General features: G+C 35.1%; 1 protein-coding gene across 1 annotated transcript; it reads left to right on the forward strand.

The window, feature by feature from the left end:
* Positions 1–9,283: 9,283 nt before the first annotated feature.
* On the forward strand, positions 9,284–11,443 carry LOC112732422 (phosphatidylinositol 4-kinase gamma 4-like). The gene is made up of 2 exons (XM_025781145.3): positions 9,284–10,743; positions 10,831–11,443. Exons 1-2 carry the CDS (start codon positions 9,415–9,417, stop codon positions 11,209–11,211), a joined length of 1,710 nt encoding a protein of 569 aa, XP_025636930.1. The 5' UTR covers positions 9,284–9,414; the 3' UTR covers positions 11,212–11,443.
* The last annotated feature ends 207 nt before the right edge of the window (positions 11,444–11,650 follow it).

The raw sequence follows: 11,650 nt of genomic DNA on the forward strand, positions 1-11,650 counted from the left end.
GGCTGTCCATTTCAACTATCTGGGCCAAGGACCAGAAAGTTGTGCCACTTTTGGGCCAACTCTGTGTCTTAATCCACACAGACGAACGCTGTACACGTCCGCGCCACTCCCTATTTCTTCATACACACGTTGGCATACTTCGCGCCTCCGCGCCCATTCCATAAACTCATACCATCCACGCGAATGCGCAAGGTGCGCGCGCGCGTCGATGCGTTTTAGCATCACCCAAGCCAAAGGACCCGAGAGTTGTGCCAACTCTGGGCCTCTTTTGTGCCTCTGGCCCAGCACACCCGCGCAGACACGCACTGTACGCGTCCGCGCCAACCCTTAACTCGTCCATATACGCGTAGGCGCGTATGGCGCCTTCGCGCCATCTCCCTATTTCTATCACCCACGCAGACGCACACGGTGCGCGCTCGCGTGGATTTAAAAACCCCATTTAACCAGAGACGCAAAGCCCTAGCACATTCGCACAACAACCCCCTTCGTCCCCAACGTTCCATTTCTCTTCCACCACCACCTCCCTCCTCTGTTCAGCAACCAGCGGCTACCCTCTGGCGAGCGACCACGACCATCACCGCCATCACCGTGCAACCTCCACTCTCTCACTCTCTCTCACTCCACTCGACCCCTCTCTATTTCATCTCTCTCTCTCTCTCGAGGCCAGCCTCAGCGCCACCGCGACCACCATTGTCGCCGGCGCGAGCTCCATAGCCACGCCAAACCACCACTCCACTTCGCCTTCATTCCATTTACCCCGTTTAGTCTCTGCACCCCAGGTTTCTGTCTCCCTTGTTCTACTTCTTTTTACTGCTTATTGTAATTCCATTAGTGTAGTTAGAATTAGTTTAGTTAGTTAGTTTAGTTTGACTTAGGTGGTTAGCAAATCTGGGCTGAGTAGTGGATTTAGGCATTGTTTGAATTTCTGTTGCTGTGCGAAATTGCTCTGTTTTGCTGCATTACTCTGTGTTCATGTAATTTGTTCATGCTGCTTACTTGTTGATGGATTGGTGAAGGGAATGCTGATTGAAGCAACTGCTCCTGTTATCTGTTTTATCTAAATTGCTTTGTTGCTGAACTGTTGGCTATCTGTTATATTCATATGAACTCATATATGTATGATTTTGTGTTTCTAATTGTTAATGAATTCATATGGAATCTGCTTTGACTGTTTGAATTTGGAAATGGCCAATTTGCTGCTGAAATGCTGCCGAATTTTTCTTAACCATAGTCCTTAAATCAACCTTGTTTGATGGGTGTAGCAACCTCTAGTTGATGATTTCTGTTCATTAGAAGCTTGTTGCTTAAATGGTTTTGGAAAACCCTTAGGGACAAGTTTTGGTCTTGCTTAAACTCTTTGCTTGTAGTGCACGATGATTTGCATATAAGCATTGAATGGTTTTAATAAATTTCCTAAGCGACCATCACTTGTGATTTCCTTAAATTTTGTGCCTCTTTTGCATACACACACGAGTTTGAATGTTCTAATCTATGTGACCAAATAGTTCCTTATGTTCTTATATAGTCTCATCAAGTCACATAGACCATGAGGTTTTCAATTCATATTTGAACTTGTGACTTGTATGCATTGCTAGAGTTGATGTCAAATGTGCTTGATTCACTTGTTTCTTAAGGTTTTGATTTCACCAACATTACTAGTGATCCTTGCATTGATTGATGGTTTGTTTTACATTAGTTGCTTTCTAGCTATATCATATTTCATCATCAATGACTTATTGCAATTCATGATTGTGAACATGCTTACATCCCTGTTTTGTGCATTCCTTTCGAATTGAACTAGTAATCACCATATCACTGATTTTCAAACTGATTTCTGACTTTAACTTGTTTAACCGACAACCTCTTTTGGTTTTCAACTTAACTCTTTATATCATTCTTTTGGATATGGTGCTTTCTAGGCTCAGTAAACGAATAATGTGCAAAGTATGGTTTGAATTCTTGGTTTGAAGTTTGGTTTAAATTCTGAATTCTATTTGCTTGAATTCCAAGAAAACTCCTTTCTTTCTTCACTTTATGAGTACGATTTGCTTTGAGTGCTTTACACCTACTTGGCTATATGCTTATATTGTATTATCTCTGTTCTTCAGGATGTCGGATAAAGGAAAAGCTATAGCCACCACTTCCAAAAAGAGAAAGCACTCCAAGACCTCTACCCCCTCACCATATGCTAACTATGCCAAGCATCCGTTCAATGAAGAAGATATAGAAAATTAGTCACTTCCATCCACTGATTCAACCAAATTCCCCAACCTCTACTGCGAGCTACGCTTCTTCCGTTATACAAAGAAAAACCTGAACATTGAGAAGAAGTTGAATCCTCCCAATGATGTGAGGCGTGCCATAAACGGCCGTATTTCAAAGTTGGGATTGGATTTCGTTGATAGGGACCTAGAAAGGATTAACATCTCATGGGTTAAAGAGTTTTACTGTAACTCTTTCGAGTGAACTTGGAATCAGTGCACGTAAGGGGTAGAGAGATTATGATCACTGAAGAGGCTATAGGGGATGCACTGCTTTGCAGAGTTGGTACTCCTGAGACCTGTGCTTACCAGCAGGCAGAGGTGGCTATTCTCTCCATGACTTTTGATTATGAGGCGCTTAGGCGCGTGATTGCTACACCAGATGCTCCCTGGGTGATGGATGCGAACAACAAGAAGCCTAAGGGGATGCTATCTGCATATCTATCTATGGAGGCTAGGACCTGGCAGCAGATCTTTGCCTACTATGTCCTGCCCACCACTCACTTCTCAGAGATTCCGATGGATATGCTGATTCTGATTGGGTGTGTCATGGAAGGGAAAGAGGTGTATTTCCCCCGGCTGATTATGCATAGCATGTGGAGAGCTCACATCCGTGGCTTGCTACCGTTTCCTACGCTGGTTACTAGTTTGGCTGAGCTAGCTGATGTCCCGTGGGAGGACGATGATGCGACACCACCACCCCCAGATGACGATGACAAGGAAGTTACTATTCCATGGGGTGGATGGGTGCACGAGAAGCCCTCGGCCAGACGTCGTTCTCGGGCTAGAGCGGCAGTTGAGGCAGCAGGACCCTCTTTCTCCACAACAGCAGCAGCATCCTTACCACCACCACCAACAACACCTGAGCCGACTTATCTGTTGGTGCGGCACCTTCTTCGCTCCATGGTGCGCTTTGAGCGTCGTGTCATGCGACGTCTTGACCGCATAGACCAGGTGTTTGCATCACAGGGCATTGAGCTTCCTCCACTTCCAGACTCTCCCGCCTCTGATGAGCAGGACCAGGAGGAGGAGCATAGCGAGGAGGCAACACAGCAGGAGACACCACTAGAGACGCAGACCACCACTGAGGTCCAGCAGCCTCCTGAGGTCCAGTATGATATTTCACAGCCAGTACCTGAGCCACAGCCAGTACCACCTCCACTCCCACAGCCCGAGCCTGAGCATGAGCCACAGCCTGGTGCGATTGTTGACCCCCATCCCGAGTTTCAGTAGTAGCATCGAGGACGATGCTTAATTCTAAAGTGTGGGGAGGTCACCGTTTGTGACTGGTGCTTGCATCCATGTGGTGAACTTTCAGACTTTTATCTCTATTCGCTACTACTTTATTTTGTTTTATTCCGCACTTTATGTTTTAGATCATTTTGGGATTACTGTACATATTTATGCTATTGTAGATACTTTTATTTTGGTTATGCACACTCTTAGTATATATATATATATATATATATATATGCTTTGCATCTTAGTTGTTGAATGTGATTAGAAAATAATTTCTGGATTGCTAAAAATCTAGTCAACCCTTTTTATATAAGAAATGCGTTTTGATTGAAAAAGGGGTAAACTAGGAGAATTTTTAAAATTTTCTAAATCACAATGTTGTGTTAGGATAAGTATAGTCAATATGATGAAAATTTCCATGAAACTCATTTTTAGGGCACCACCCCAATTGGTTGAAATTTTTTTTAGAACTTGCTTGAGCTATATACTTGTGGATCATGTTTTGAGCTGAGAACACAAGCATGTGAGAATCGAGCCTAATTGTGTGGTTGCATCATACATAACCACTTACTTCCATTCTTGTGTGCATTATTCTCCTCCTATGATTGTAATCCTTGATTTGTTTAATTCTATATGTCCATTAATTTGTGTATACATGCATTTATATGATTGAGGCCATTGTTCAAATAGCTCACTTACCCAAATAGCCTACCTTTTATCCTCCATTGTTAGCCAATTTTGAGCCTATGCTTGACCCATTTGTTCTTAATTGTAGCACATTACAAGCCTAAGCGAAAAAACAATAAATATCCCTTAATTTGGATATTTGATTAGCCTAGGCTAGTGAGAGTGTTTATCATCTGATTTTGGAAAAGTTGGGAACATTGGATAGAGATAAAAGTGTGTTTATGTTTCTTGTTGAAAAATATTAGGAATTGAGTACATAACAAGTTCGTGAATTTCGGTGAAATTCATGGACAAAAATTATTTTATATTAGTATACATTTTATAAAATCAGTTCAGATTATCCAAAATCTGAAAGAGAGGAACCCGTGAAAGGAGAGTGGAAGTAGCAAACCCCTAATTTCTCCCTGTTTGGATTGCACAACAGGTATGATATTAGTTTTCACTTTTCAGCATCATAATTGTAAAGAAATTTGAGTCTGTCTTCAATTGCATATGTTTTACTTCATGATTACTTGAATACTTGTTTATTACAGACCTTACTACTTGCCATCCTACTTGGTAAGTTAACTCTATATATTTTTACATTTCATTATATTAATTCCCCTTGTTCTGAAGTAAAAGTTCATCATTCATCAATTAATGTTTAGGTGCTATGTTTAACATGTTTGTAGGTTTCATCCTTGGGTGAATAGATGCTACTGTCCTTCACAAGAGGTGGCTAAGAAAGCACAACAAGAAGGCCTTAGTGAGGAATAGATCAAAGTTTGTGGCTTGCCTTCTCAGGCTGGACTAGGGACAATTTTCAGAAGCATTGATCAGAGGGCTTCCCATAATTCTCAATGATTATATCCTAGACAGGTGAATGATTGAAAGGGTTCTGATCCTTGCCTTTCACTCTTCCTGTCTTTGTCTTCATTCCAATATTGATTAATAGTTTCAATGATTAACAGTTCTGATCCTCGCCTCACCGTGTGGCGCCTCGATCTGCCTGTACTCGATCTGCCTGTACTCGATATGTCAAAATTGAGAGTGATATGTTGGTTGCAGGTGTTCTCTTTGCTGGAGACTTAGGAAGAGAATGTCCTTTTGGAACGTAAGTATGGAATCTAAGTCGACCTTCTATCTCTTTGCTAGTCCAAAAGCATGCATGAAGCACCTTGTTATGGTGAAGAATCTTTAAGTCAATTTTTCAGTTGGAATGTTATACCAGACTTTACAAGTTGAGATAGATACAATTGTTTAGTCTAAGTAGATATTGAATAGAGTATAGTTATGTTCATGAATTATTTTTACCATATTTTAGTCTAGATTGTGGATCATAAATTTAATGTATTTAGAAATTTTCAATATGTTAAATTCTATATTTCTATGTTGACATTATAAATGTTGTGGTATTTATTTGAAAAATTAATCTATGCTCAATTCCTTTTATATTTTGTGGAAATATAATTATTTATGAAAATTTAGTTTTAATGGTGGTTAATCTGAAATTAGTAAAAATCTATAATTATAAAATTAGAAACAATGACCGAGTTAGTGACCGATTTAAATTTTTAGTTCAGAAATTAGCGGCTAAGGGTTCAGCGACCGATTTTCAAGAAAAATCGATCACTAAATCGGTTGCTATTCCGGTAATTTTTTGTAGTGTGAATAGGGATTATAGGAATATCTTTCATTGAATATTTATAGTTTTACTAAATTTTCAATTAGGTCCCTATACGTTTTTTCTTTTCAATTAGATCTCTAAGGGTATACAAGTAATTTCACAATTCACTAATATTTTTTTGACGTTTAACGTTAATAGGGACTAAATTGAAAAAAATTAACGTATAGGGACCCAATTAAAAAGAAAAAAAAATATAGGGACCTAATTGAAAATTTCGCAAAACTATAGGAACCAACAGAGTAATTAAACCTAACCGCAACATAACATTACTCTATATATACTTTCTTAACTTAGCCAAGGCTTCGCCGGAATTCATCACAATAATTAATGTTTTTTTACATTTATTTTATAAATTTTTTAATGAAGAATATGATTGACTAACAAATAAAATTTTTATTAAATTTATAGAAAATATTTGTATTATACATAATAATTTTTTTGATAAAATTTTTTACCGTAAAAAAATCTGTACTCTTAATTAAAAGATTATATGATTTTGGTTTATTTAGTGTTTTAAATTTAGATGATATTTTAAAGTTTATATTAGACTATAATTATATTTTATTATATTTAATTATATTTTATTTATTATTTTATTATAAAATAATTATTTTGATTGAACTACAGTTGAACCAGTTGAATTGATAAATTAGTAAATCAATAATTAGAACAGTTTGATGACCGTCAAATTTTCAAAACCTTAAATGAGAGAGAGAGAAGTACTTGTCCCCATAACCATTTGAAAGGAATAATACATAGTTTTTAAAATAAAAAATAAATTATTTTCTTCAATTTTATGTTAAAAGAAATTATTTTGTTAGACATAATATATCATAATAATTATAATGTTAAATTTGTTCTAATATAAACTAAAAATAAATAAATAAATAAACCAACTCAATAAAAAATAATAAATGGTAATAATTAACCCTATGACACTAGCTAATTAGTTAATAACTAAATCGAATCTTAGTTTTCTAAATATAACTAAAATTATTAGTGATTTTTCAAAGTTAGTTCAGATAATATTCTTTATTTAAAAGGTCTTGTATATAATAGTTGTTTTAGTTAAAAAAATTATTTATACCATGAATATTTTAATAATAGATTTCATAATTTAATGAGATAATGAATAATATGTGTATGTAATATTTAATTATGTTAAAATAACAAAAGAATAATTATAAATTACTTTTTATTATTTTAGATCAATATTATTTTTACAAACCAATCAATTTATTATATATAGTGTCTGTAGGTATATTTATGTACTATGATACACAGATACTGACATAGAGACGGACACGACATGACACGACATAGGACACGTAGATACACGAATTTAAAATTTTTATAAGACACAGAGACACGACATATATATAAAATATAAAGTATTTTTTACCTAAATTGTAATAATATATTTAGTATTTTATTAATATTAAAATATAAATTAATTTTTTAATTATTATTAATATCTTTTTTTAATTATTTAAAGTATTTAAAATATTTTTTATTGTAATAATTAATAATATATACTATTTCTAAATTCATTTCAAGAATACATATTAAGAATAAGAGTGGACATACACGCTGACATGTGATAGTATTTAGGTGTATTCAAGCGTGTCTCAAGAAGAATTTTTTATTTTTTATTAAGATACGATTGGACATAGAAAAGACACAAATCGAATAAGTATCGATGAGTGTTGTATCCGAAATGTATTCGACATGTAGACACCGTAAATAAAAAAAATGTTCGTGCGTTTTTTATCTACACATAAATAATTATAAGTTTAAATTAAAATATATCTATATCTAACTTTTATTTTTATATTTTTATTCATATTAGTAATTTTTTTTTTGGTCCGACATTGGTCAAGTGGACAAATAAGGTTTATGGGGGTGAGAAGTGTATAACTGGGGTGTTGGTGATGAAGTGGAGATATTTTTTTTTAATTTTAGTTTTATTAGATTAGAAAAAAATTATTTTAAAAATAGTTGTATTTCTATAGATGTTTTCAAAAATAAAACATATTAAAAATAATTTTAATTTTAGATAAAAATATTAAAATTTAAAACAATACTTTATCCTAAAAATAAGATGAAAATTCATTGCAGTTGATTTTATATGAAGTTTATAATTAAGAATCGTTAGATAATAATATAGTCAAATATATTAAATTATTTAACAATTTTTAAATATCAATTTCATATAAAAAAAACTTACACGTAACTGTCCACCTAAAAATAATCATAATAATATCTATCAAATAATTTTTATTTCACAATTAATCAATTTTCACACGTCCCCTCTTTATCTCTCTGCTTCTTGTTGGGCAATTTTTTTGGTTTAAGAATAAATAAAAAGTTTTTCATAGTAAGAACTTTAAAATAATATTTTTTAATCAATGTCGTATTTAGCATACTAAATTACTAATTAATGAAAGAGCTAGGTTTTGTTAAGTGAAGAATTTTAAAAGACTAATTTTGATAAAAAAAATATTTTAAATAAATATTTTATGTTGTTTAATATATACAAAAGTAACACCCATAAACAGAGATATTCGCGGTGCGGTTTGGTTCGATTTTAAGAGAAAAAGTCATCCGATCTAAATGTTTAATTTATGTGCGGTGTGATTTGGATTAGATGAACTTTTTTTGAAAATCCGATCCGATCCGATTCTATTACAAGCGGTTTGAATCGGTTTGGATTTGCGATTTTTTAAATAAAAAAAATTAAATACATATAACAAGTCTTAACATCAAATTTTAAATAATCAACAATGACATAACAAGTCTTAACATATCTTAAAAAGCCAACGATAACATAACAATAGAAATAAAATTATAGGTTAGTTAAAATAAATAAATAAATAAATAATATTTTAAAAATAAAATATTTATTAAATAATAATAATACATGAATAATAGAAAAATATATAACAAATTGAACATGTTATAAATATAATTGTAAATATAATAATAAAATAATATTATTATAGCACATTGTGCGGTTTGAATTGGATTGGATCGGTTATGAAAAGTAGATCTAAAATCCGATCCAATTCAACGGGTTGCAAAAAATAGAATCCAATCAAATTCGAATTAATACGGTTTTAATCGATTTTCGATTTAAATTAGATTGGATAAACGGTTTAATTTAAATCGGTTTGAATTTGAACGCCCTGCCCATAAATATTAATTAATTAGAGGAGGTGGTGTGAGAAATTTATAATAAAACAACTAGGATTACAAGCATACACTACTCTATATTCATCTTGATGTTGTTGTTGTCTGCATAAACAGAAAAATAGCCGAAAGCATTGGACTTCCCTTCACTAAGAAGCAGACATGGGGATGCTCCTCGCATTTCTTCTTTGCCACTCGTTCCCTTCCCATTTAATAACTCCTCCCTCTCACTTTTCCCTTTGGTTCTTTCCATCTCTCTGGTAAGAATCCACTCTCGTTTCGCTTCATTTCAATTCTTCGAGAGATACATACCTACGCACATATTTGCACTTCCAATTGCATGCATCGTCTTCTCCCTCTTTCATTTTAAACATGTCAATTACCGAGTATGCTTTGAGTTCAATTCCCAAGGAGCCGGTCAATTGGGAAAGCCAACTGGGACATGTCCCTGTGGATCCAATTGTTATATATCTCACGGTGGATGGTGTTGTCACCCCAATCCGAGTCTTGGAGTCTGATTCCATCGCTTCCGTCAAGATGAGGATTCAGACCTGCAAAGGCTTTGTGGTCAAGAACCAGAAGCTTGTCTACAGTGGCAGAGAGCTTTCGCGCAACGATACACTTATCAAGGATTATGGGGTCACTGATGGTAATGTTCTTCATTTGGTTCTTCGCCTCTCCGATCTTCTCTTCATCGTTGTCAAAACCGTTAGTGGCAAAGAATTTCGATTCCATATTGATGGGCATAGAAATGTTGGATACCTTAAGCAACGAATAAAAAGCAAAGGGGAAGAAGGTTTGGTCGATTTTGATGATCAAGATATTTTTTGCAATAATGAGAAGCTTGATGATCAGAGACTCTTTCATGAGTTATGCAAAAATGATGGCAATGTTATTCATTTGATAATAAAAAAATCAGCTAAGATTAGGACTACACCAGTTTGCAAAGATTTAAAACTTTTGGTTGAGGCAGGTGAATTCAAACAAGCGGAAGAGCAGACAATTGAGGTGCCAAAGATACCAGCTGGTGTTAGTTTTTGGCTAGAACCAGTTATTGTGAATCCAAAGATGGATCTTTTTCCTTACCTATGGGATTTGATCAACACGACATACGAAGGTTTGAAGAGAGGAAATAGCCCTATTAGGTCCTTGGAGGGAACAGGAGGTACTTACTTGATGCAAGATTCAACAGGACACCAATATGTTTCGGTATTCAAGCCCATGGATGAGGAGCCAATGGCTGTCAACAACCCAAGAGGGCTACCTTGTTCATCCAATAATGAAGGCCTCAAAAGAGGGACAAAGGTAGGGGAAGGAGCTTTGAGGGAAGTTGCAGCTTACATATTGGATCATCCAAGGAAAGGGTCTCGCCTTATGACAGGCGAAGCCATAGGCTTTGCCGGTGTTCCCCCTACCGTTATTGTTCAATGCTTGCATAAAGAATTTCACCATCCAAATGGGTTTGCTTGCTCATTGAAGCATGTCAAGATTGGATCCTTACAGAAGTTCATGACTAATGATGGCAACTGTGAGGACATTGGACCAAGGGCCTTTCCTGTGGAGGAGGTGCATAAAATTACTGTGCTCGACATAAGGTTGGCCAATACAGATAGACATGCTGGAAATATCTTGATCAGAAAAGAAGCTGATGGTCAAATGAAGCTCATTCCTATTGATCATGGCTACTGTCTACCAGCCAAAGTAGGCACTTAATTTCCATTTTTGATTCCTATTTATATATATGTCGTGTGTCTGTTGAATAACAAATTCGTCTCTTAATCTCTACAGTTTGAAGATTGCACATTTGATTGGCTTTATTGGCCGCAAGCACGTCAGCCTTACTCTCCTGATGCAATTGAATATATAAACTCTTTGGATGCAGAAAAAGATATAGAGCTTTTGAAATATTATGGATGGGATATGCCGATTGAATATGCCAGAACACTTCGGATTTCCACAATGTTGCTTAAGAAAGGTGTTCAAAGAGGTCTTACTCCCTTCGATATTGGAAGCATTATGTGCCGAGAAAATCTGAACAAGGAATCTGTAATTGAGGAGATCATTCGCCAAGCTCAGGATTCCTTGCTTCCTGGCATGGATGAATCCGCATTTCTTAAAACTATATCTGAGATCATGGATTCCCGCCTTGAAAAGCTTGCAAACCACTAGTTAGGCTCTCTATAGGTAAATGTATTCAGTGAATGAATTTAATAGTCCATTTCATGATGGACTTCAAGCATCAACTTCAAGTTACATAAATATGATGATGACTTTGTGTGTATTCTAGAACGTAGGCCTGAATCTCTTGTTTGTACCCCACACTTCTCTGAACTATTTTTTAACTCTTGCTATATTGAAAGGAAGTTTAAGGTATGAATAAGATGTATTTGTATTGTGCTAACTTTTCATGTATTTTAGGATTTAGAAAATGAATTGGATCTGTCATGTGTGTACATACATTATTAGAAGCATAAAGCATAAATTCATAGTTTTATTTATGGGACTTAGCCAACTTTTAATATCCAAGAAAGAGGAAAGGATATATACAAACAGTTGTATCTCTCCATAAATCTGAAAAGTACCCAATAAGTCTGAGATATACATACAA

The sequence above is a fragment of the Arachis hypogaea genome, chromosome 13, assembly GCF_003086295.3.
Source record: "Arachis hypogaea cultivar Tifrunner chromosome 13, arahy.Tifrunner.gnm2.J5K5, whole genome shotgun sequence".
In the NCBI taxonomy this organism is placed as follows: domain Eukaryota; kingdom Viridiplantae; phylum Streptophyta; class Magnoliopsida; order Fabales; family Fabaceae; genus Arachis; species Arachis hypogaea.

Coding starts and splice junctions, on each gene's coding strand:
- LOC112732422 (XM_025781145.3), top strand. CDS start 9,415: ATGTCAATTACCGAGTATGCTTTGAGTTCAATTCCCAAGGAGCCGGTC. Junction 10,744..10,830: donor GCTACTGTCTACCAGCCAAA/GTAGGCACTTAA, acceptor TAATCTCTACAG/TTTGAAGATTGCACATTTGA.